We start from the raw sequence: 27,855 nt of genomic DNA, 5'->3' as shown, positions 1-27,855 counted from the left end.
TCCACGTTAAAATTTGGTGTTTATTATCTTCTTTATTTTCGGGTTTGCCTCTTCCTCGACATAACACATGTGAGTATTTCTATTTTATACACATGAGACATTTATTTTTACACATAATAGATCTATCATTTACACATAAAGTATCTAAAAAAGTCGCATTTTTAATTTCCACATTGTGAAAGGCCATGAAGGCCCATTTTTCCCTTTTTGATGGTTGTTATATATCATTTCATAATGTATCATACTGTATTGTATTATATTTTACTATATTACGTTGATAAATATAATATTTAAATAAATTATATTGTTTGTTGTTATTTCATGATGTCATATACCAACAATATGAAGAATAAACTTGTAATATTACAAAAAAGAAGAAGAAGAAGTAGTGTACGAGGTAGAATTATTACATAAAAAAATTGGGTAAAAAATAAAATATGATTATTTAATAATAAGTAAAAGGCAAATTGAAAAGAAAAAATAAGGTAATGCCACCACCACATCGTACATCAAATGATACTTTTTTCGTTACATAATGACGAATTTAAGAATATAATATAATAAAATTTAAGTAATGATCAAAACAAATATTGTATTTAAAGTAACAATATAATATAATAGGTAACAACCATCCAAACGAGGTGTAAGGATAGATTTTTTATTTTTTTTAATATGCGAAAGTGAACCAACAAAAGTGAAAATATATTTTGTGAACATTAAAAGTTAAAGGAGGGAGTACTTTAAAAGATAAATTTGGACATTTGTCATTATTAGTAACCAGTTGCTAACAACGGGACTGTAATGGTTGGTCAAACAGAACATTAGATTAGAATAATGTTAAAAAAAAGATTAGAGAGGATAGAGAAGTCATTACAGTATTGAGTTTCCGTTATGAAGGAAAGAGAACGGAGAGAAGAGAGATTTTCACTTCATTCTTCATTTTCTTTCTGTTTTAATTTCTCTTAATTAGTAGTAGTCTCTCCCTTCAATTCTCTTCTTCTTTTTGCTGTCTCTTTACTTTGCCCGTTGTAAGAAGAGAACCCAAAGCTCTCAACAACAACAGCAGCCTCATTCGCAAATCACAATCTCACACAGCATTTTGTTTCCTTTCTCACTTACTAGTATTTACAGTAACATGAGCAGAGTGCGCTTTGCACATTACCACCTGGTATGAATCCCACCACTACTGAGAACCCAACGCAACCACCGCCACCGCCACTGCCACCGCCGGCGCAGCCTCCTCGTTCCTCTTTCAGCTGTGACCGACACCCACATGAACACTTCTCCGGATTTTGCCCTGAATGCCTCTGTGAACGTCTCACTACTTTAGATCCTTCTTCTTCTTCCTCTACTAATAATAACCCTTCTTCTTCCTCTGTCCTCAAATCCCTTTTCTCCAAAACTTCTAAACCCACTTCATTTTTCCCCGAACTTCGCCGCACTAAGTCCTTTTCTGCTTCCAAAAACGAGGCGTTGAGCTTCTTGACTGGTTCTAATTTTGAGCCCCAACGTAAGTCCTGTGACGTTCGAGTTCGTAACACTCTTTGGTCCTTATTTTCCCTTGACGAAGACGCAAAAAAGACCTCCCTAAACCCTCATTCTGAGAATACTGCTGATGCTTTTGTCAATAGACCAGTCCTAGAGTCTAAAGAAGAAGAGGAAGAGGAACCAGAAAACGATAACGCCAACCACGGAAATGTGGTAAATGAAATAACTGAAGAGTCCCCTGTGGAAAACAGTTTTGCAGAAATTGTGGAAGAAGAGGTAGTGAATGGGGATATATTATTAAAGCCGATGAAAGATCATATAGATCTCGATTCTTCGCAGGCGAAAAAGCAGACTTCAGGAGGAGGAAGGGACTTGAAGGAAATTGCAGGAAGTTTCTTATCAGCTGCATCAGTTTTCAGCAAGAAATGGCACAACTGGAGGCGAAAACAGAAGGCGAAAAAACGAAACAATGGTGACAACAACTCATCTACTACACTGTCATTGGAGAACCCCATTTCGAGGAGGAAATACAACAACAGAGACACTCAATCGGAAATTGCTGATTATTGTGGATTTGGAAGAAGGTCTTGTGACACTGAACCTCGATTTTCTCTCGATATTGGGAGGATTAGTGTTGATGATCCCAGGTACTCTTTCGACGAGCCACGAGCTTCTTGTGATGCCCACTTTGTCGCGAGGAGCCTTCCGAGGATCATCCCGCCTATGGTTTCAGTGATAGAAGATGTGCCAGTGGTTCATGTTCCACGGGCTGATGACCAAATTCCGGTGGAAGAGCCGCGTGTTTCAGTGAGCTGCATCAATGAGGATGGTGGTGATATGCCTGGAGGGTCTGTTCAGACTAGGGACTATTACTTGGATTCGTCGTCAAGGCGGAGGAAGAGCCTTGATAGATCTAACTCAATTAGGAAAACAGCAGCTGCTGTAGTGGCAGAGATTGATGAGATTAAAGCAGTTTCCAATGCCAAAGTTCTGCCTGAGAGGGACTCGAATTCAAATTCAAATTCCAATTCTCTAAGGGATGATTTAACAGAGACTTTTGAATTGACAGGGTTTAAGGATAATGCTTCTGGGGTTGGGATTGGGGAACGCAAAGGGTCAAAAAAATCGAAGAAATGGGCGTGGAATATATGGGGTTTTATACATAGGAAAGGTAATGGGAACAAAGATGAGGAAGAGGACAGGTATAGTAGATCAAATGGGGTGGAGAGGTCATTTTCAGGATCTTGGCAAGACATAAGGAGGGAGAATAATGGTGACTTAAGAGGGGGTCTTAATAGGAATATGTTTAGGAGTAATAGCAGTGTTAGTTGGAGGAATTCGACTAATATTGGTGGTGGATCTTTTGGTAATGTGAGGAATCTTGGCATTGATACTAATGGTCATGGTAAAAAGAAAGATGATTTTGTGTTGGAGAGGAATCGGAGTGCAAGGTATTCGCCTAACCATATGGAGAATGGATTCTTGCGGTTCCATTTTGCTCCGATGAGAGGCAGCCGGAGAAATTTACCTGTGCAAACTAGGCCAAATGGGAGGAGCGTGCTTCGACTCTAGTGAGATCCAAGGTCCTTGGTGTTTCTTTTGATTAAAATGTTAATTTTGTCGCATTTGTTATTATATATCACTTGTGTTATTGTATTTTTTGACGATGCATTTGTCATCAGTTCTTTTTTATTTATTCTAATATAACATGAAAAGTATTTTCTTTGGCTCTAGTCCTTTCTTCTTGATGTCTATCTCATTTTCTTTTTGTTTCATTCTCAATGAATTAGCTTCATATCTTAGTTGAGTAAGGTAACTATATCTGTATATGCTTGTTTTGGAGTTGGTACTTTTTCTTCTTGTCTTTTACTTCTTTTTTCCTTTTTGCTGATTAAATACGTTTATTAAATCTTACCTCCTAAATTCCATGTTCATCTGTATATTCCATTTTCCCTTTTTACAATAGTTCCAAAAAAGTAAATGGTGACTTAACTGTCATATTTGGCAGTATGACAGCTAAGGATCTGTAATCTCACTTGATTCCAGTTTCATGGTGCTTCAGTTGTCTACTTATCTGTCTTCAAGGTTTTATGTTTGAATCCTTTCTTCACATATTTAACTGCCAGGATATGCCAATCTCGCCTGTAAAAATATGCTCATACTTGTTGTAATTATATTTCTTGAAAACTTTTTACATGAGAACCTGAAGATCCACCTCCATGAGTATATCAACTACGCTCAGAAGCAAATTCTGATTTGACTATCTTAACACTGACCTGAGTTTGCCAATTTTGATGGCTAACTTATTGGAACTCCAAGTTATTTGGAGGTGTTGCATTGATCATTATGATTCTGCCTAATACGAGTGTTGCATTGGATATACTTGTTCGGTCTCTTGATTACTTGATACAAGCCTTCCCTTTACAGTAGTGATTTCATGATTGTTGCTTGTTGAGTTCATTATTGTGTGTTGGTCATTGTTGATAACTCTTTGCAGAGTAGTCCTTGTCAAGGAAACAAAACATAGTGGATCACCCACCCAAAAAAGAAAAATAATAATGTGGTTGATCAAATGAACTGATAAGCATTTTGACTTTGTTAGTTTCTAGGTAAAAGCAAAGTCACACAGGCAATGTTCTGCTTAACATGAAGTTCTATAGTTCCCTGTTTGTACCTCATTGAAACTGACAATTAATATTTTCTCCTCATTTTACTTCCTTTCAATCCAGGAATCCAATTTGAGGCTCTGGATGTACTATGTATAAGTCACTTATCTTCTTGGTAACAAGCGTGAGAGTAAGTCAGTTCTGTTTTAGGTCTTCGCATGTGTTGTTAAGAGGCTCTATGGTAATTCAATCAGATAAGTTTGGGAGTAATCCAGTTTTCTTGGGTTGTTTTCGGAGAACTGATATTGACGCGATATGGTTGTTACCAGCAAACTTAGCTGAGAGTATTGGATGTCAAAGAATCAGATTGCTCATTTTGGAGAGACTGTAATTTACACAGCTGAAGCTTCAAATAGAGATCGAGTAGAAAACCTGAATCTTTCTTCCTTCTACGTATATAAAAGTTTATCTGAATTGGTATTGTAGTGCCAAGGCTCAGTTCACAAGACATGAGTTTGGCCCATGGATAGCTTTACAGCTTATTGCTTGCTTGATTGGGGCCTGCATCTTCTTTTGAGGGGTTATTGCTTGACTTGAAATGTTAATAAATTTGTGTATCCGTGGCAATGTAAAGTCTTGCTAGAGTATATTATTTTTCAGGTTAGCTTGTCGTTCTCTCTTGAATCCTAATGGACTCTTCTGCAATGATATCTAATATCTTGTTTTTCCGAGCTATAACTAATGCCACACCTGCATATAATTTTTTAACTGATTCTCAAGCAATTTATGGCAGTGTAGCAAAGTACAGTTAAGATTTTTATTTCTTTAACAATGTAAAAACTTGGCCTGAGTTTTGAAGGGAATACAGGACTTTGCAGCTATAGGCTACAGGTGTGGCTTAGTTGTCAATTAATAAAAACCGTGGAAGGCAATTTCAATAGAGACAAAATACTTAAGGTTATTTCTTTTTATCTCTCTAAGTTTTTGACGAATATAAATATTTGATACCTTTATTGGTCGGAGGTAGTATGTCCTCGATCAAATAATTGAGATATAACAAACTAGCCTAGACACCACTTTCACAAATATTCTTTTAGTACATGTTTAATGTGTATCAAAATAAGAAAAAGTTAATAGTATGTAAATGGCCTAAGCTTCTTGAATACGATTATTTTTAGAGAATTCCTAGTCTCCCTCAATTTGAGGCTTAAAGTTAAACTCATTAGTTATCTATTTTCTAAGTGGATAATATGATTCTTATCCATATTTGATTTGTTTTTAAAAAAATTATTATTTAACCCATTTTTAATGAATAATATGGGTGAGCAACTATTTTCTTTTAATCATTTTGCCACAACTATTGGTTAGTAATGATTATGGTCTCACAAGTTCATATAAGCTGAGTAAAAAAAAATCTTACAGTCCGTAAGTGGATATAATTTCAAAGGGATTTTTATTGCAATCATTTTGAAATTAAAGTATACGATATATTCATGCACTGGCAGGCTGCAATATTTTAGTCTTGAATTAGGTAAATATCGTAATTTCATCAGCTCCATGTTTATTTTTGAGAGAACATAAATGGACAAAGTAATGATTATATCTCAAGTAGTGAGGTGTTTTAAATGGGAAATCAAAGTAATCAAGCCGGCCAGCTCCAAAAATTCTCTTGGTTAAAAGGTTGAATGATCAAAATATGCTAACCAAAGTCAAAAAGTGACAAAATTAAAGAACAAATCTTTAACCTGCCTGCCTTCCTCATACAATACAATACAATTCAATAGAAAGGAAAGATCGAAATCCTATGGCATGTCCCATTAAAACCTCCTCCTCTTTAGTGGAAATGGCTGGCAAAGATTTTCTTGAAAACATTAGGGATTTGATGTTTGGATGGGGTCTGCAAAACACATGGAAATCTTTACTGCTCTTTTCCTTGATTTTTGATTTTTACTAGGACTCCATTACAAGTGCTTTTTGTAGAGCTACACTATTTATTACGTACTTTCTAGTCGTTAAAAAAAAAAGAATAATTTTTTTAAATTTATGATCTAAAATAAACTATAAATATGTTTATGGCAATAAAGCAACACATTAAAGGTGAAATAGGGCGTATCAAATAAAATTGTTTTTAAATAAATAAACGTTTCTCTTTGAGATAGGCTAAATGAAAAGAGTGCCAAATAAATTGAGATAAATGGAGTATTTATTTCATACTTTTTATGTGATAGTATTTGATTGAGCATGAAATTTAAAATAAAAATTTTTTTGGAAAAAAAAAAATCAGAATTAGCCAAATTTATAACTCATAATTGAAAAATAGTCAAGGTTTCAAAAATAATCGAGTTAACCACTTTTTCATTTAAAGATAAAATCTGAACAAAAACATCCTAAAAATCCGAAAAAATTCCAGTATAATATGCTAGAGTTCGAATTTTTACATATGAGATTACAATATAATGTGCTGAAACTTCATAATGTGATGGAGTTCCAATATAATATGGTAAAAGTTTACACATAGGAATTTCATAATTCAACATATTATGTTGGAACTTTTCGTTTTTGGGCAAAATAATTGTTATATTCTAATGACCTTGCAAATACTAACTATTTTTTAGTTACCAATCCGAAAAGTGACTAGCCCCCGCTACTTTAACAATTTTTGTTGGGGCACTTATGATCTTAAATACGTATGTCATTAGATTTCTAGAGTATAAATAATATTATGAAACAAGGGGAGTATCTGGTCATTTGTTCAACTGCAGGCAAACTCTCTTTTCTTTCCTAACCAAAATGTTTGATTTCTCGTAAAGATGTTAAATATCTCCATTTTAACATAATTCGTCCAAAGTTTAATAGGTGGACAAGTGAATCACTAGAAATGATTTTAATTTAATAGGCAAGAATAGTGTTAGTATAACATTTAGTGAAAAACATGTAAGCAACGGAGGCAATTTGTTCCGGTCTCAAATGAGTTGAGTAGAGCTGAATTGTTCTTCAAATACTTGTAAGTAATGGGCGTGTCTCCAAATTTGGAAACTTAAAACTTCTTAATTAAAGTTGTAGTTAAAAGGAGCCAATTTCGTACTGTGAAACAGTTGTTGGACTGGATGTGCGAGAGTAACTTGAAGTTCTTTTGCATGCCCATTTAAATGAAGCTTTAAAGGTGTTTGATGATATGTTTGAGAGAGGGTTGCGTTCGGAAATAACCTGCTTCAGTGTTTTAATTGATGGGATTTTTAGAAATAGTGATTCTTAAGGAACTAAGGATATTTGGCAGCGGTTGATAAGGGGGTCACATGTGTTGCCAATTGGTTTCTATAATGAGATAATCAGTGGTTTTTGTAGGTTTTGGCAAATTTAACGAGAAATCGGAGCTTTGGGATAGGATAGAATAAAGAGGATGGATGTGTTTGCTTGTAGTTCCTTGATTCATTTGTTGTGCGGACTGGCTATGTTAATGTGATTGGAAATGAATACTCAACCCTGAATAAGAAGATTGGATTTACTTGATGGTGTGGTATATAGTGCTCGCTCAATAGCTGTTGTAAGGTTGGAAAGATAAGAAAATGTTCTGAGTTGCAGGAGCTGATTGGAAGGAAAGTCTGTAGTAGTCTTACTAGTTACAATACTAATGAGAGGTTGGTTTGAAAATAAAATGGTGGTTTAAGGGAGTTTCTCTTTGAAGCTCTTGACCGAGAATTGTTCTGTAACTAATCCCACATGTTTTGGAAATATAATTCACGGGTTGTCTGAGAATGGGTATCTGAGAATGGAGAACTGGATTCTTTTGCAATTCATTAATCATTAGTGGATTATGCAGTGACGGAAGCTTAGATGAAGTAATTGCATGCTGGATTTGATATCAAAACGGGGAAATTAACTGAGAATTTGATCCTCAGCTTACAATGACCTGATCATTGGTTTATTCAAGCATCTGAAACTGAGGGTGCAATTAGATTTTTTGGTGAAATGAACGCTGAGAATAACTCGTCCAATATTCTCACTTATAATATGCTGGTAGACTTTTATGCAAATCTGAAAGATTTGGTGATACCGTGATAGTAAGGGTCATTCCGCATAAAGCGATGAAGCCAGGCATGATCAGATATATCTTGTTATTGGATCCTCAATTTATTGAGCCAAGTCGTTAGCAACCTTACAAACCTAATACGATCATGGTTAACATTATAATTATGTGCTTCGCTATGATGGCAAACCTGGGTGTGTTTTATATCTTTTTTTTGAACATGAGCCGTTGGGACTATAACCCAAATCTTGTCATTCATCACATCCTTATGGAGTGGTTTAATAAAGGTAGAGATTGCAAAAGCTTAAGGAGTTTCGCCTCTCATTTTAAGTGGCAGTCTTCAGCCAGATATCGTAAGATTGTTACGATATTACTCTTAAATGATGCCCTTAGCAGGAAGATCCTTTTCAGCTGCTGTTAGATGGTATATACTTTTCAGATCAGTTATCTCTATGGTTGAGCTCTTACATGATTGTTTTGAAGTACGTGCTGCAGATTGTCAGATGCCAATTTGTTCTTGAGTTGAATAATGCTCTGACCAGGAAATCACCCCAAATGTGATTGCATGAATATATGGAACATACTTATTTGAGCTATAAGATGATTCTTTTCAAGTAAGAAACTTTCAGGTTTGAGCTTCCTCGTTGTCGTTCTTTATTAACCTAGTTTTGCGTTCTTTTAAGATTGTTTTTGAGCTCTTTATGTGGTGAGAGAAGCATTATTTCATGGTTGCAGGGTTGCCATTTTTATGCTTACTAGGACAGCTGATTTGTCGGACAATACCATGATTCCTGCTCTAAGATTTAAGGGAACTCTCCGTTCATCTCAGGTGATTATGTCATTTGCAAGCGGAGCTATATTTGGTCAAACTGTAACTATCATGCATGAGTTTCTGTGGTGTGCTTCCTGTTTCCTAGAAACACTCCTAGATTCTGTTTCTGATACAAAGTTTGATAGAATATCCTTGCAATTTTCAGGTGTTTGAGAATTTGTCCGGAAGACTGGTTGTTAAAGACGCGTCGGCACCAAGTCAGGGCACCAGATTTATGATCTCATGTGGTACTGAATCTTGACTATAACTCCTCCCTCCTCCTCCTCCTCCTCCTGATAAGCTTACTGCTGCTTTTTGTAGGAAAGTGTGCTAAATATTTTCTTATCTAATTTTGTAGTCAGGGAGCTGATAATTTTTGTTTCCCTAAAGATGGATATAGTCTCTTCTGAAGATTTTCACTTGATTGGTGTACCCTGAGTATCTTGAATGGGGTATCTTTCCATCAATAGACTGTTACCTTACCGGAAAAAAAAAACAAAGAATCTTTCCATCAATGGAACCTAGTTCCTCTTAGACTTGGGTACTCTGAGGGATGGTGTGCTTCTCCGGATCACATCTACCATTTTTTTTCAATGTCAACACTGTTTAACCCAAAAAATAGTTTTCAAAGTCAAAAATAATAATTTTATATGACGGGCCACAAGCAATCGATTCAATCCGAAAGATATAAAATTTCGTTAATACAACATGATAGAGAAATGAGAAATAAATTCAATAACAGATAATATAATAAATAAAGCAGAGAAGAAAGAATTCTTATTGAATGATCCTTGATAGGATAATGAGCTGAACAGAGCTTGAAGGGCCGAACTATGACTAACTTGGGAGCAAGATGCTATGAATTACAATGTATATAATTATAGAGAAGAAAATTAGATTCCCCCGATTGTGGTAAAAGTATATCTATTTATAGGGCTAAATCTAAGTAACTAGTCTCCTTGAATTATGGGTCCATTATGAGCATTTACTCAATCCATCCATTACTTTTGGAAGACTTGTAACAGCTGTGTAAATGCTAGAATTCCATAACTGATGAGTTAATTCCATAACTGATGAGCTAATTTCATAACTCATTTATTGCATTTATTAATAATTGATTTGTAACTGATGGTGTAATGATGGTAAATCCCATATAATCCGGGATTAATTTATTCCTTCCTCATTTGTAATTATGAGATATTCTCCCGCGCCTGATCTGGGCTATTTCATGATGATCAGTTCCGGGACTAACATGCACGGTATGAGTATGTTCGGTCCCGGGGGTGTTTTACATATTATCTTTACATGTCATTCTTCACTTGTCTTCAAACTTTACTGACACGTGTCGCCATTTAATAGACCCACATGGCGAGTCTAATTTTCACTAATACAGATAGTCCCCCACTTTCCGGTTACTCACTATGATGTGACCGAGAAATGGAAGATTTTATCCTTTTCATCCTTGCCTCTGCCTCATTAAAAACCTTGCCAGAAAAATCCAATAGGGACAAAAATCGGACGAAGGAAAAAAGAGTGCAGAACTTAGATATTCAGATGATAACTCCACCGCTTATGTTCCTTTCGTCAATAATCGGTTGGTTTACCCCTGTCTTGTTTCGGGGTTTGAAGACAAATCTTTTCCTTATGTTTGCAAAGTTTGATATATATATTTCGGCTTTTTTTTCTGCCTATTTTAATGTTTGGTTTTTGTTTCACCCTTTAACTTTGCATTAAAAATGCTTCAATGCTCCATGACTTTTTTGAATAAGCACGAATTATAAAAGGGGGCCCTTTTATGAACGACACTTAATGAAGAAGACGTTTCAACTTCATAATGGTGTAAATATACAAAAGAGAGATAGGAATTTTCACATGTTTTTCTTTAACAATATTTTGAAGAAAATTTTTACATTTAACTTTCATAACATTTCACATGTGTTTGTGTATCGTCTATAACTCATTTTGCAACTGTTTTTTCTTTTAACAGATTCGATATAAGCTTGCACTCGTAACTGTTTTTCTTTTGCAACAGTTTTCTTTGAATTAGTACAAGGAGATAACTATTTTTGTTTACAACAGTTTTAAATATAAGGGTATGAATTTTTACCCATAACTATTTTTATTGATAACAGTTTTCAAATGAATACAAGGGTAATGCTTTTTCATCCGTAACTGTTTTCAGTTACAACAGTTTTTGAGTAAGTACAAAGATGTGCATTTTTACCTGTAACTAATATTCTGCCTTTAATCTTTTTTGAAACATTCGTTTATATTTATGAATATGTTTTCAAAGGTTTTCGAGTCATGCTTGTGTTTTTGGCTTGTGACTTTGCTCTTAACTTTCGATTTGTTGGGTAGACCTTAGGCTTGACTTGAATTTTGATTTTTCTAGTCTTCTTTGCCTTCCATATATATAGTCCCCAAGTGTTAGAGCTTTGAAGTATGAAATCTCGAGCATTTGATTATTCCTTCCGCGTGGTCCATTTCTTGAAAAGGAAAAACATACGGGACTCGGAGGTATATATTTAGATGATGACTGCTTAACCCCCCCTTTTTTTACCAAAAGGGTTGTAACCTAGACCGGGATTAATACAGTGTTCCTCGCGTCTTTCGGGTCTAATATCATCATTTGGTATTTTAGAGAATTTATCCGAGTACTAATTTTTCTTGGCACTTTAAAAAATTATTTGAGTGTTCATACTTAGTCTTTTAGACTTAAAATATATATTTGGATGCATCGTTACATGTGCGATGTCTTAATGTTGCACCTTTGGGTGTCTAACTTTTATATGAAAGATGGCTCTTTTATATACTTTAAACGCTACGAAGAGGACGTCTCCTTTTCATTCAGGCGTAAAATAGGATCGATTGATCCGAGTAGACTTTTAGTCTGAGGGAATATTAATCCCGGTAGGATTTACAAGAGTATTGACCCCATTAAAATTTATGAGAGTATTGACCCCGGTAAGACATTGAGACATTTAATCTGATTGGATTTTGAATCTAAATTGGAGTATATGAACATACTTCCAAGTAGAGAGGGACACATGTCCGAAATAATATTTGAGATTTACGGGATAATCGATCCGAGTCATAATACAATTAGCCATTAAGAAAGGCTTAGATATTTAGCTTGAATGGTCGTTGTTGGACCGAATATAAATCGCGTGTTTATTCAAAGTGAACTTTATTCTGGTGGCTTATTTGCATACATTTATCTTGACTTAGATGTAATACTCTCGTTTTTTATCGTGGGATTCTTGACTCTGACATGGAGTTCTTGATCCTTTTTGTGTACGTGTAGTATATGTATTTTTGAAGAACTCACCCAACACTGTTTGAAGTGCTTATGCTTGATATGTGTAATACAACTAACTGAGTTGAGCTGGTAAATAATGTTAGGTCAAATTGACTAATCTTCAAGTATGAGTAATCTCCCTAGTGTTTGAGTTTTGAGGTATGAAAACTCAAACACTGGAATCATAATTTGACAGTTCGCGGTCTAATAGTCCCCAATAGGATAGTAAGTTTCGATATTGATGGACTTTCAAATGGTCCAGTTCCAACATAGGGACGGTACCGAAGCTCTTTTTATCAAATATTTTGTACTCTGGCCGGGAACTACGGAGGTTCCAAAATGTTGTCGAGGATCATGTCATATCTTGATTTGAGCTATTCATATTGACTTTGATGAGTTTTTGATTTGAAGCCTTATTACCAGAGTAATTTTCACTGCTTTCTTTATAAATTTCTCGCATCATATATTTTGTTTGTTTGGTCCATGTGGCATTTTAGCTTTTGGAGCCTTGAATATTCTCAATATAATTCTCCTCCAACAAGGCAGGTAGTACGGGATGAGACGCACTCAGAGTTATCGAGAGCATGCTTATCTTTGGGTAAAGTCCCATTCTGCAAGTAATAAATGAATTTATTATGCCAATTCCAAATTAAATTAGTCAGGCTTACCTCATTTTCATTCTAATTGATGATAGATCAGGAATCCCCTAAATAAGAGATGGCTCAATCCCGAGATTGTTTGATCCGGAAACGATATTTCTCAATAAGTGCCCGAAGTTGCTTTCTAAGTTAGTGATATCAGCAGTAGATCTGAGACTAACACATCCGGCTCGATTTTCTTGGGCTGCATAGTTTTCTTCGATTTGATCAATCGTTAAATCAATATTTTTGCTCTGAGTCCCCAAGCTAATTTAAGCCATGTAGCATATGCTTCATACTCGACTTTGTTGTCAGTAATAAAATACTTTTATGAATTATCTAACTACTTTCCCTGATAGGCATTAAGTATTGTCCCTAACTCGGGAAGTTTAGTACTTGTGGACCTAATTGTGTAGAAGGTCCAGATCCCGAGAATTATCCCAGAAATAACATGTTCGGGTAATATGTTCGAGCTAAAATTAATCATGAAATCTGCTAAATTTGTGATTTTATAGTCGTACGTGACTGATAAACAATATCATATTCACTTAGTTCGACTACTCATTTAGCTAGCCTTCCTGACAGTTCATGTTTATGCAAAATACTGCGTAATGAAAATATAGTGACTACGGGAATTGAATGACATTGCAAATAAAGCCTTAGATTTAGGGCAACTACAATTAATGCCAACTTATCAAAATGTAGATATGTAGTTTCCGTATCTAAGAGCATTTTATAATAGATAGGAGAATGTGTACCTTTATCTTCTTGAATTAAAATTGCATTTACCGAGACATCCGAGACAATTTGGTGTACCGACAATCATCTTTCTCCTTGGAATTTTGAGAGTAATGATGCGTTGTTGTTAGATAGCAAGTTCGAACGATTCGACTTTTCGGACTAAACCGATCTTTCGAAGATCTGTAACTTTATCTTTTATGATTTGACTCTAGTTTCTTCTTTTGCTTAGCCAGATTATATCGCGGGTCAATATTGAGCATATAAAACTTTTCCTCCGGTGGTACACCTGCTATGTTAGCATGGAGGCAAGCAAAACAATTTTTGTTAGCATGTAAAAGTTTAATCACCTTACCTTTAAATTCGGTGTCGAGTCTCGACCAACGTAAACCTTCCTATTTGGGAAGTCAATGATAATTTCTAGTTCTTCAGCATTTGACCGCGTGGCTTCTAATGCCTTCGGTTCAATGATTGCTTCCGAAAATATTTGTATAATTGTCCAAGGTTATTAATGAACCTTCCTTCCTCGTGTCTATTCCATCCCGCAGCTATCTCTTCTTTTTCAGTTGTTAGGTGTGGTATCTTTGTAAGCAATCTCGTGGGTGTTTTACCCATGTTCTTCCTAATCTTCATTCTTCTCCTGTGAAATTTTACAATTTAGCAAGGTAATTCCTTACCTGTTCGGATAGATTCAGATCTTTTCCAGCCCGTGAAGAAAATCTCGTATGTCTTTTGCTCGGACCTATTTTTAGATTTTTGCGTTTAGATTCGGATCACCCAATAATCACATCCGCTTGATCTTCGGACCTGTTTTTGACTTTTAATTGAATGAACGTATCTTCCTCTATTCGAAGTTTTGTATTGTATTGAATGTAAATTTTACTCCTCAGTTCCGGGTCCGGCATTATTCTTCCGACTCCTTCAATCATATCCGGAATCACCTCGGTTTGGTTTTCAAACCTGTTTTTGGACACTTATTAGTGTCGATTCGACTTACCGTGTCTTCTTCTGTTTTAATTCCGGTGCTGCAACGGTTATGCATATCATTCTCGCAGGATAGATAGGAATTCCTGAAGGTGTTCTATCCGCTTGTTCTGTTCCTTGATCTGTAAGGTTAGAACTAAATTTTGCAAATTAAAATTACCTGGTGTATCTGAACCTCCTGTCCCGGAACTGTTTCGTACAGATCCGTTATAATCAGTTCTGGTACAGATAGATGCGGTACCAATATATCGATGTACATTCTCTATTTTTCTCTGCTTGTTACTTACATATCATTATCATGACTATTCTTCCCTTTTTATTTTGCATGGTACGCCATCTCCAACTTGGTTGTCCTCAACTGTGTTGATTGGTAAATTTCGGCCATGATGAAGGTTTAAACAGAAAACAAACGAATATTAACAAAAATTGTTACTATCTTTGGATGAATAGCAAATTTGCTTGAGTTCCCGATAACGGAACCAAACTGTTTAACCCAAAAAATAGTTTTCAAGGTCAAAACAATAATTTTATATGACGGGCCACAAGCAACCGATTCAACCCGAAATATATAAAATTTCGTTAATACAACGTGATAGAGAAGTGAGAAATAAATTCAATGACAAATAATATAATAAAAATAAAGCACAGAAGAAAGAATTCTTATTGAATGATCCTTGATAGGATAATGAGCCAAACAGAGCTTGAAGGGCTGAACTATAGCTAACTTGGGAGCAAGATGCTATGAATTGCAATGTATAGAATTGTAGAGAAGAAAATTAGATTCCCTTGATGGTGGTAAAAGTATGTCTATTTATAGGGCTAAATCTAAGTAACTAGTCTCCTTGAATTATGGGTCCATTATGAGCATTTACTCAATCCATCCATTACTTTTGGAAGACTTGTAACAGCTGTGTAAATGCTAGAATTCCATAACTGATGAGTTAATTCCATTACTGATGAGTTAATTCCGTAATTAATGAGTCAATCTCGTGCCTGTGGAGTTAATCCCGTGCCTGTTGAGTCAATCCCGTGCTTGTTGAGTCAATCTCGTGCCTGATTGCCTTGTTCTGACCATTACAATCATTTATTGCATTTATTAATAATTGATTTGTAACTGATGGTGTAATGATGGTAAATCCCATATAATCCGGGATTAATTTAGTCCTTCCTCATTTGTAATTATGAGATAATCTCTCGCCTGATCTAGGCTATTTCATGATGATCAGTTCCGGGGCTAACAAATACGGTATGAGTATGTTCGGTCCCGGGGATATTTCACATATCATCTTTACATATCATTCTTCACTTTTCTTCAAACTTTACTGACACGTGTCGCTATTTAATAGACCCACATGGCAGTCTAATTTTCACTAATACAAACACTAACTACTAAAGAAATGCAGGAGACCCAACTTCTGACTCCTACGACTTCACTATTCTCTATACTTCAGCAAGCATCATTCCTTTTAATCGATATAAGGCATCACATACACATCCAATTTTTGGTGGTTGCAGTTGTCATGAAACATGCATAATGCAAGATAAAATTTGGCATGATATATCAGCCTCGAGTAATAAGATTTTATTTCGGGGTTAAAACTCATGCTACAGTACTCTCTAATAGTGTTTTTTTTTCTTTTCTTTTGGAAAATAAGTAGGACGCAAAACAGAGAGGATTTCACTTTTCTTCTTCTTTGGATGTCTGTTTTCTCTCCAGTTCGGTTTCTGATAAAACACTCTGCTCATAGATGACTTGAGAAAGCAAACAGACCAAAATAATCCCAAGAACTGCACCTTTTCTCCAGTCAGAAGGTGAAGAGATGAAAACATCTGCAATCCCAACTACTACAAGGCCTATAAGTGCAAGGTAAATAGTCCTTCTAGTGTTTGACCCAGCACTTTCTCTACTAAGTTGCTTAATCTTCTCCATCTCCTCCTTAGCTTTTGCTTTGTCCACGGATCGTCTTTGCCTCAAGTTCTTAAAGAAAAGTCCTTCATTTCTTTCCTCCTCCATTTGGCCTTCAAAATCTGCTAACTTCTTTTCATTCTCTTCTACCTCCGCTTTGTTCAACCCTACTGATTCTTCAAAAGCTTGCATCTGGTTCTCTATATTTTCCATTATCTGCTCCACAAAAACAAATAAAGAACTGTGTTATTCAGAAAATAAGTTCAAATTCTACATTTTATATGCATTGCATATACAGTGGCTTTAACAACAGACCCTTGCACCAGCTTCATCCAGTTCTTTGATGGCATTTACACCAATCTGGTCCATCTCACAATTGGCTTCTTCAGCAAACTGTGTTAGATATGCAGATCTTTCATCTAAGTATTCAGTTAAACGAACTTTTTGGGTTTGAAGCAGAACAATTGTGGCAAGCAATTCTTGCTGGCGGGTATCTCCTTTACCATCTGAATTTGAGTATTTTGACCTGCACAAGGAAATGAAAGGCTTTTTCCTCCTAAAGTAACATGTTCTGTTAATAGGAGCTTGTTGTGTAGGTTTTAAAGAGGCGTGAATAGGTTTTAGATGGATCATTCTTTGAAATTTGCACCAGTTTAGGTTAGGAAGACTAGTGTGGAGACCAAAAGATTTTAGTGACAATGAGAACGGATGCAATGGAAGAGGTTTTTGAACCTTTGATTTGAATGACATTATCCAATTCATTTTGTTGAGAGAGAAGTGAATTGGTCATTTTCTTGGGTGGTCCTTGTGGGCCTTAAAGAAGTTTCAACGTTATATATTGCTCTTTCTTACTTGCTGAGTTTCTGATCTTAGAGAGGAACTTTATTGTATTTCTTTCCCTCCCTCACCCACCCCCCTTCTTTGGGGTTACAAATAGGAAAAAGGTTCAAATTTGTCCCCCTATTGTATATTGTTTATATTTGTCCCTGTTATACTTTTCATCTATTTTCATCCCTACAGTTAGGGGTGTTAATGGTTCGGTTCGGTCGGTTATTTTATAAAATTTATACCATACCAAATTTTCGATTATTCTATTATGTATAACCAAAATTAGACTTTTCAAAACCGTCCCAATCATGTCGGTTTCTCTTCGGTATCGGTACGGTTCGGTTAATTTTCGGTATTTTTTTAATATCATGTAAAATTCACCAGTAGAAGTAGAATTGCAATAACGTACGTTCTTTTATAGGACTTAGCAAAACTCTCTAGACATTTTTACTGTTTAAAAGGTGGTGAATTAAAAAAAAAATATGGCTAGAGTATAGATCCATCAACTATTCTATAACAGCGTAAAAGAAATCAAACAAATGCAAAAAAAATATTAATCACACGAGTTGAAAGATATACCAAGCTGAGACTCAAGAATTAAGTCTATAGAAGATTAAATATTCAAAAAAATAAATCTAAATTATATGAAAGGAAACATATTCAATACATTGTAGTTTGTTACTCATAATTGCTAGAATACTTTGTGTCTTGCTAATAAAGATACTTGAAATAACTTAGTAATAGTAGAAGTAGCATAATAGGTTTTACAGCTTGTTGGGATGGTTGTTACATATCGTTTCATAATGTATCGTATCGTATTGTATTGTATTGTATTGTACTGTATCGTTTGATGAATACAATGTTTGGATGGATTGTGTCGTTTTGCCGTCGTTTCATGGTATCATGCACCAGTAATATGATGAATAAACTTGCAATATTATAAAGAAAAATTATGAGATGGTATATAAAAAGATAGGGTAAATGATAAAATAAAATTATTTAATAATAATGAAGGGTGAGATTGAGAGAAAAATACAAGGAAACGACGCGACCACACCAAATCGGTCGTTACATAAAGTGACACATTTCATCGTTACGTAACGACAGATTTAACGATATACAATAAAATTTAAGTAACAATCAAAACAAACATTGTATTTAAAGTAACAATACGATACGATACAACTGGTAACAACCATCCAAACAAACTGTTAGGAATTAGTATTTTGAGTTTAATTACTTGTTGGCTTGTAATAGTTTTCATAATTCAAAGGCTCAAAGAAAATTTAATGCATTATTATTTTTAAACTTACTAAATAAATATATTTTCTACATGTAAAATTTATTCGGTACGGTTCGGGTTTTTTTCGGTTTATTTTTATAAAATAAAAAATCTACCCTAATTATCGGTGCTGTTATTAATTTATATAAAAACATACGGTTTCTTAAAAAGAAACCTAAAAATCGGTTCGGTGCGGTACGATTCGGTCGGTTTTCGAATATCCATTGACACCCCTACCTACAATTAATAAACTCTTCAAATTTGCTCCTAACCCTAACTGTCTGACCCCTCCAATTTTTGTCCATGTCAGATGCCAAGTCATATTAAAAAAATAAAAATAAAAATAAATAAAAAGCTGCAAAGTCAGATGGCCCTAGGGGATTTGTCTTAGTTAATTCAGTAACTGATTCGCACTCATAGAAACAAACAAGCCAAAAAGATGGGACAAAACTTTAAAATTGGGGTTCAATGGGATCTCATTAATCTGCCTTAGTGCTCACCCCCTCTCCCCACACGCATCGTCCTCATCACCACCAACACAGTTCATCTCCCCCAGAATTTTTCATTTATTCTTTTTTAAATTTTACTTTTTCCCCTTAATTCAAGAAATGATTCTCACATGATTGATACAAATAATTTTCAAACCTACCACCATTCAATATTAGAACACAACTTCCAAAAGAAATTTTCAAATCTGAAACTCTTCATGTTCAACAATGGTGAAGCCGATGAACCGCGTTTTAAAATTTTTTAGTCCTATAACAGTTACCAAAGTTTAATTCAACCTCATATGCAGAAAATCCCAACCCAAGATGAGGCTTTAAATTTTCGACAATGTGCTTCCAAATCTCTTACTTGAATCTGATCCAGCAGTAACGAACACATGAATTTAATTCAAAATCTGAAAATTCAGTTATTATCATGTTATTTCATTTTGGCTAGATTGTTTGCTCGATTTTCTAGTTCCGGGTGAAATTGGTCCGAAGGAGGTGACATGGTGTCGTCTGACATGGCATGTGACAGGGACAAAAATTGGAAGGGTCAGCCGCCACAATGTAGTGCCGTTAGGGTTAGGGCTGAAATGAACGAAAAGTATAACGGGGGACAAATATAAACAATATACAAGAGCAGGAGGACAAATGTGGACATTTTCCCTTACAAATATGTATTGTGCAATAAAAGGAAGCTTAATTCATCATTCACAAAAATCTCTAAAATAAATTGAACTCCGATGATTTTTTTCCCCGAATGATTTCATAACAACCTTCGCTGCTCACCTGTATGGCTATATATGATAATAAGTGAAGACAATTTGGATTTATATTGTATAAACTTGGAAAAAATAGAATACTATCATATCTTACTCAATTTCTTGCAAAGCTAATTGTTTTATTTTATAACAGTACTCTTGTTCTTGTTGGAGTGAGTGTTGCCAGTGGCTTTAGAACTTCCAACAAAAGTTATATCATGCCAGGTGATGATTTGGTGTTTATGAAGAATCTTACATTTTGGATGTTATGGTAAATAAATATCATTAAAACTGACTTGGGTTCAACTTAGGTAAACACCACAAATCATCATATCATATCATCTATATTATATTAAAACCACGAAAACCCTTAGTGAAATGTCATTCGCCTTTTTTACCCTTTAAAAATGAATTTTATATTGGACAAAATTGTAATTTTAGTTATTTTCCTAATATTTAGGACTTTAGAATCAAATAAAATATTATTTTTTAAATCTTTCCTTATTGATTACTATGTCAAAGTCCTAATATTTAAAACTTTAAAATTATAATCCTTTACTGAATTAATAAATTGTAAGTAATGCTTATATTTCAGAATTGTCTTTTCTATTTTGTTTGGTAGTATAATAAATTCTTAATCGAAAATAGAGTCGATCTCTCCGTCATTACAAACTAGGTTTGAAACTTTTGTAACTTTAACTTTCAAATTTTCATGGTGAAATTGTCTCTTTGTTGAACATAATTGAATTGTTAGTATCTGTTTGGAACACATTTGATTATAATGGATCAATATTAACTTTTCTTCATCGTCTTATAGTTGATGTTCTATATATCCAAAAGGTGAGATCTCATGCAATCTCTTTAAGCTCTGTTCTTTTCTTTTTTTCTTTTTTTGTAAATTCAATTTGCTTCTTGTTTCTTGCTTATGCTATATATAATATGGTTTGATTATTATTTAGGTTTAATCTTGCATAGAAAATAGGTTGTTGAGCTTAACAATTATGTACGGTAGGCTATGCATAAAATAGGTGGTTGGACAAGACACCGACTGAGTAGCCTTTTAAAAAGTTTTCGCATCTTAATGTATTTTTTTTAAAATTTCCTTTAACCTTGGTAAGTTACACAAGTTGGATAGAATTATTCTAGCAAGTTCGACGAATAAAATTAAAACTCTCTTCAATGTGTTCTAGACATAAAAGAAATTAAAATTCAATGGAAGGTATTAGAGTTTAATGGAATTCATATTAAAAGGTAAACTAATTTATTTGTTGATAGAATTATGACTGAAATTAGAATTTTAAAGCTAATGCATTCAAAATACACTCACCGTTTTTTGTTTGCATGCTTTTTTCTTTAATTAGAATATATATTTGAATTTGGAACTAAATACTTTTTAAATTACAAGAACAAATAAGTGCAAAAACCTAAGTACTATTAAATTACTTACCATGTGTACGTAAAAACGAAATGGTAAACAGAAATATAAATACATCTACTGATGGTCGAAAACTTCTACATTTCATTATCAAGTTAACTATATAGGATAAACAACCATTAGGTACATACATCTTTATTTTATAACTCAAAAGCTTAACCTTAATATTATATTTATGAATTTGTTTTATATAAAAAAAAAGGTCATATAAACTAGTGTTATATTATAAGTATAAAGCAAAAAGGTAAAAGTTAAAAGACGAACATGCCCTTATAATGCTCATGGACATTTATGCCATTAAAGAAATATACTATTATTTCTTCATACACCACTATGCAGGTTATCCTAGCTTCTCTTTGTTATGCTCAAAATAGAATTTGAAGAGTTCGAAAAGTTATTCCTCGTATGGACCAAATTCATCTTACTGTATCTAAATGGTCTTCTTCATTAATATATTTAATGATGCATTTAAAAGAAAATAAATCTCTCATGTAGTCATGTATATATATTATAGGGATGTATTAGGATAGGCGGATAAATTATACTGGATGTTTTCTTCTCTTCGTTTCAGATTCTTTTCTCTCAAATCTCTATGTGATAGTAATGGAATCACAAGAAACACCCTTTCTACATTCCTACTCGATCTCCTTATACTGTCCTGGATGATCTCTATTGCTTCATTCAAGAAAAGAAAGTTATAACCATATTCACCAATGCTCGCTGTTGTATATTCAAATAAGTATAAATCTTCTGTTACTCATTATCTACCAAAAAGAGGAAAAACTATAACAACATTTGGTTTATGTTTGTGATTTTTTCTGAAGTTTTTGAAATCTCTTTTTGGTATGAGTACTATTACGAATATTGACTAAATATTGTAGCATTTATACAACATATATTCTCTTGCATGCCATGAAACATTTTGAAGGAGCCAAATATATATTGTTACGGTTCAAACACGCTCTTCTACTTTCTTTAGTAGATAAGAGATTTCCAGTTTATGTGAATAGTCAGCTTGATTTTAGGGGCGTTAAATGTATAATATAATAAGCTGCGTTTGTAAAATTATACTCTTTTTTTACGTCAATAAATTTTCATCTATCAAAAAAAGAAGAAAGTTCTTTCCCCGAGCTTTCAGATTATAGAATTATTGATTGGCTAATAAATTTGATTTGTAAATGGTAGTCGTTCAACCGGAGGCTGCACCTCAAAAGAAAAGTCCGCCAATATGATTAGCAATTTTATTCTAATTGATGTGATTTCGAAAGAGCTTCAAGGATATTATTCATCCCAAAAAAGGTTAGTTGTAAGGTAGTCATGTAGTACTATCTGTTGGGGTAATTGGAGATTAAGTAGTAAAATGTTTATTCAGTTCATGAAATGGGAGGAGCTAAGGAAATTAAAGAAAGTAGTTCACAAGCTTATGTTTATAATTTCTTTTATATCATTTTCTCTTTGTATGTTTATTCGAGTCTGGTCATATATTTAGCTCTATACTGAGAGGTACTAAAGTTGCTCTTTTTACCATGAGGACGAATTGTTCCTTGCAAATGATATTTTGCCTAAAACCATAAAATCTTTATGGAGAGGGTCAAGGGTTGAGGTCGAGGAGGAAATTAAGGCCCCTATCCGTCCTTAATAACATTTTAAAAATCTTCCAAAATGTATCTTGGCATTTACTTTTTGAAAATTAATACGTTAATTATGATACCTATATGTACTCTCAAGCAGCTAGAACAAACCACATGATCTTCCATATTATATTCCCACCTTCTATCTTCACGTAATAACAAACATCTTACAAGCAAAATGGAGAATATGAGATTCATACAGGGTCTTATTCAGGCCAATCAATTGCCTCTTGTTTCATTTTAAAGTGTTATTCTTTATTATTTGGGATGCATATTGGATTAATTATTTGCTACTTAAGCTTAAATTGGTGTTATAATTCTTCCAAAAAGTTGCTTGGATTACTCTATCACAGAACTGATAACAATTTTGCCCATTTTGTACTTAGAGTTATTTATATTATTAAGTAATATTGCTAGCTGAAGATGCTTGCCTTTTCAATTAAAAAAAACTTATAGTGTGTCTAAATTGTGTTAGATTACAGAAAAATACACTTATATTACAACTATAGTTGGTGTTAGGATATACTTCATAGCTATTACAGGGTAAATCACAATAAAGAATGAAGGAGAGTTCGAAAAATATTGTTTATCCATCACTTTGATCTTGTATTTTTTCTTATTTAGAATGTGTTATTCCGTTTTTTGAGTTTGTATATTAAGCGCAATATACGTGTAACACATGTGTCCAAAAACTAGTTATTCTGATAATTATGAACATCAGTCAGAATATTAGAGTAACGTAAATATTACCTAATTCTAGAAATATGATTGCTCATATTTGTTTAATTCTCAAATCAAATATTTAAGCTTTTATCTAACTTACACGTACGATTTATACTGTAATACTTTTAAGATAGCGATTGTTTACCCGTAAAACGGCGTAGTTGAATTTATACGTGGTTTCTAGACAAGTGAGCTAATTTGATCCTGAAAGTAATAAAATAAGTAATGAATTATCAATACTTAGCCTTGAAATGTAGACGAAACAACAGAGATGACAATTCTGAGAACAAAGTTTTCGGGCACAGCGATGATGAAATCAAAAAGCAAGAAGCTAAAATTTTATTAATCTTTATGTAGAATATAATGTAAGTTTGCCAGAAAATTCGTGTCCTTTACAATGATAACTAACTAAGCTCACTAATTATAGCTGTGTCTAGGGAAGGAGGTCCTAGGATCGTGCCCTCCTTTAATGTCAATTATGAGGGTCATTGATGAGGATGTAATAGTGGACATAAATGCCAAATTTCCTGTAACGGGCCGTTGCTCTTAATGCTACAGAATATTCCTTATTAAATACTATTGGGCGCAAAGCATTTAACACATTTCTATGAACGTTATCCCTTCCGATGACAAGCCGAATATCTATGTTCGGTCTTCAGCCATCCTCGTCATGGGTTTCATGTGTCCTTCCTTTAGATGACCATGTATCAGATCATATTTTGCCTTATACAGATAGTCCTCCTGCTTTCTGTTGATATAACTTTGTGTTACGAGGAAGCTGGTAGAAACACTCTTTGGTGGAAATTTCTATAATTCCCTCTGTAGGCTTCTAACGGTTGATTATACGCATGTCTCTCCACGTTTAATATCTCAAACACGTGTCATCCCATGATTCAGCACAACTTTTGCCGATTAACGAGGTAATCATGGCCATGAATTTAGCCGACAAAAGTTTACTTATACGCATCATCCTTTTCCCTTATACTTCACAATTTTCCAAGATTTTGATTTGCATCTTTGTTCCTCATCTTTCCTCTAACCCTCTTCAAACAAATAACCTTTTCCTTCTTCTATTCAATGGATTCCTCTTCAAAGCGTGCCGATTCTTCAAAGAACAAAAACAAGTCCGAAGACTTGGCTCCTCCAACGGTGGGTTCCATCATCCCCGGAAGTCTTAACACCACAAAAGACTTTGAAAAAAAAAATCCCTATTGCTAACCCTCGTACATGGGCTATCAGTAGGTATCCTTCTTCCATACATATTTTTACACGTATCCCTTTACTTTGGGTACATTTTTCTTTGAATAGAGAGCTAGATTCCGTGATTGCAAAGTTTTGCCTCCGCTACCAAATATGTTTGGCATAAGTAAGTCTTTCTGTGTGAAGGACAGTTGCCTGCCTTTGATGTTTGTGCCAAGAGACCGGAGAAGAGCTAACATTAGCTCATATGATAAATATCTACTATCCCAAGATTTTTCGTAGGGGAATGATAAACCTCTGCAAATATGGCCACAATGCTCTGATGACCAGCATGGATGACAATAACGACCTTGGGTGGACGAAACGATTTGTTTCAGTTGCCACCGATAAAATCATTTCGATAAAGGCTTCATCCTTTCCGGTCTCTTGGAACCGCACTCGTAAGAATTTTCAATTAATATTTCTTGTTACTAAATATTCCTTTGTGGCTGTATTGACTCTTCATCTCGTCACTTGTTTCAACAACTCGATGGTTCCCACTAGTGGTGGAAGGTTTGGACCGGTGGGTCCAAAAGATCTTGGATGTTACGACGCCCGAAACTCGTTTGTGGAAAGTACTCACCCTTAGATATGGGTAGAAGGCCAAAAATTATGGTAATTTAAACTTACCTTGCTTCTATTTTTTATGTGAAGAACTTGGTTGAATCCTTCTGACTTGTTCATGAAATTAGGTCTACCCACAGAGTCTGTTGTTGTCCCCGAGAAGGACGTTTTGGCTGATCCTATTGATGTGGCAAGGCTGTTTCAGGAGGCGCTTACTCAAGCAAAAGTCTCCGGATCTACGTCGGGCACAAGTGTTTTATTACAGAGTCCCCGGCCGGAGAACAAGAAACCAAAAAGAATGCGCTCTTTTGTGGCCGGAGAAAAGAATAAGAGGGCGAAGACTACTGCCCCTATGTCATCTCTGGATGTTGTTATAACTAGCCCTCCTCCCGGGCCAATCATTGACACTGTTATGATTGACGATGATGGAGAATCCAGTGATAATGGGGCTTCTTTACATAGAAGGCGACATTCATCATCAACTCAACATAATGCTCAATCTGTTGGGTTAATTACACCAACCGAGGACGATACCTCGACACTTTGGGGGGGGGGGATTTGATTAAGTGGAAAATGGAAATTTTTGTCTTTGAGCCCCAATTGTTGTGCCCGGTATTGCAAGGCTAAGTATTGAGTCCATGTTGTCTTTGGTTGGCGAGCATCTAACAACCAACACTGTATTTGATGCAGCTGCTTATTACTCTTCAACTCCATCATCTTTATTTCCATCTTCACCAACACTAGTAATTGCTACGTCATTTCCATCTTCATCCACTTTTCCACCAGCAATTGCTACATCATCTCCATCGGCTGCATCTGGTCACGAAGGAGATGTTCATCCTCCCCAGTCCCTAGTTCATGGGAATTTGGGGCAAAATTATGCTGCTCATTCTGAAGATCCCCATCGAAGGAGGAATGTTACCCTTTCGATCTTTATCGAATGCAACCTGCTTTCTCGGCCAGTAGAGCTTGCTAATTATCTGAAGCCTTTGGCTTCAGAGAAAGATTGGGAAAAGGTTGAATAATTACATGCACAATGCCGCAGCGGTATGCTCCTTTCTTCCTTTGTTATTTCTTCTATTTTTATATGAACGTATTCTGAGTTTCATCTTTCTTCTTTTGTAGGCCAATTTTCTTGCTTCCGAGGGCCTTCAGCGGTTGATTCGTGACAAGGAAAACTTACTTCCACTTGGGATCAGCTTTTGGTATAGCGAGAGCTACTCGCCTCTCGGAATTGGAAGCCAAAGCTGTTGAGGCTATTGCATGGAGGCACATTTGCAGTAAAGAGAGCAAGAGGTGATTCCCTTAGTCAAGAACTTAGCCTGCTGAGGGTTAGATGTAATGAAGCCAAGGCTAAATGGGCTAATGTCCATGACATCATTCTTGCTGCAACAGAGCGTGAGACTGCCACTGCTGAAAAAGTGACTGACTTAGAGGCAGCCTTGAACTCCAAAATCGAAGATCTTGCTGTTGTGGGGGTGAAACACGCCCAGTTGTAAGAGAAGTACAAGAAACCTATCGAGCATAATAGGCTTTTTAATTCAACTGTCCGTGACCTTGATGTTAGCCTCAGATCTGTTAGGTCTGCCCGAGAAAGCCTTTCTATCGAGGTAGCTCAACTAAAAGAAGAACTTAAGCGCCGAGCGGCTTCCCTCATTGTTGAGAAAACTTATGCTATGTATAGTATGAGAAGAAAGACCTTGGAAGAGGCCAAAGCTGGTATTATTGATTTTGATGCCGAAATTGCTAAGGCCCAAGAGCTTGAGTTGGCTGCTAAAAATGGACTCCTGGCACAGTCTGATGCTCCTAGTTCTTCCGGTTCCAGTTTCAAGTTTTCAGGAACTGAAGAGGAATCAGAAGGTGATGATGCTGAAGAACAAACTGGAAAAAATGTCGAGCCATCGGTGGATCCACCTACTTCTCCCGGGGGCGCGGACATTTCTCTTCCTCCTAGTTTCGGAGATACTGTAATTTAGCTTTTCTTTTCTTTTTCCCATTCTTGTACTTTTGATGTTTTAGCACGTTCTTGTAAATAAAGACATATTTTTGCTCAAGTATTGTTTGAGGCTTATTTTCGTTTGAATATCCATACAAGTCTTTAACCTTTGCATTTGCTTAAGAATTCAGCGCATATTTTTCTGTTCACGCTTTGCTATGTATAGTCTCAGATGCTTTTTCCTCGAAGCATTTTGGTTCCGAGTATTATCCCTTTTACGTGAGGGTTTCTATAAGTATTTGCGCAAGTTTACTTTTTGCGTCCTTTCGTGTACGTCTTCAGGTGCATTTTCCCCGAAGGCATTTTAATTTCGGGAATAAATTCTTCCGAAACCAACCTTTTAATGTGAGGGTTTTCATAAGAGAGGGACCTCTTATGTTTACGGTGCTCTTGAAGAGGACATCTCTTGTTC

The 27,855-nt window shown here is 35.1% G+C and overlaps 3 protein-coding genes across 4 annotated transcripts; 2 read left to right on the top strand and 1 right to left on the bottom strand.

Annotated features, from left to right (window-relative positions):
* Nucleotides 1–851: 851 nt before the first annotated feature.
* On the top strand, nucleotides 852–4,832 carry LOC104235474 (protein OCTOPUS-like). 2 transcript variants are annotated; one of them, XM_009789252.2, is made up of 2 exons: nucleotides 852–3,059; nucleotides 4,218–4,832. In XM_009789252.2, coding segments are annotated over exons 1-2 (1,890 nt in total). In that variant the 5' UTR covers nucleotides 852–1,170; the 3' UTR covers nucleotides 4,219–4,832. The 2 variants fall into 2 exon arrangements, with proteins under 2 accessions (XP_009787554.2, XP_009787553.2); XM_009789251.2 differs by having other exon boundaries at nucleotides 853–3,071.
* Nucleotides 4,833–16,268: 11,436 nt separating this feature from the next.
* Nucleotides 16,269–16,709, bottom strand: LOC104235473 (uncharacterized). Its single transcript, XM_009789250.2, has one exon. The coding sequence runs from the start codon at nucleotides 16,707–16,709 to the stop codon at nucleotides 16,269–16,271; it is 441 nt and encodes a 146-aa protein (XP_009787552.2).
* Nucleotides 16,710–16,811: 102 nt separating this feature from the next.
* Nucleotides 16,812–16,950, top strand: LOC138884222 (uncharacterized). The gene has a single exon (XM_070165293.1). The coding sequence runs from the start codon at nucleotides 16,840–16,842 to the stop codon at nucleotides 16,948–16,950; it is 111 nt and encodes a 36-aa protein (XP_070021394.1). The 5' UTR covers nucleotides 16,812–16,839.
* The last annotated feature ends 10,905 nt before the right edge of the window (nucleotides 16,951–27,855 follow it).

Source organism: Nicotiana sylvestris, chromosome 12 (assembly GCF_000393655.2).
Source record: "Nicotiana sylvestris chromosome 12, ASM39365v2, whole genome shotgun sequence".
NCBI classification, from domain to species: Eukaryota; Viridiplantae; Streptophyta; class Magnoliopsida; order Solanales; family Solanaceae; genus Nicotiana; species Nicotiana sylvestris.
Note: the sequence above shows the minus strand (reverse complement) of the source record. Positions and strands in the feature narration are given on the sequence as shown.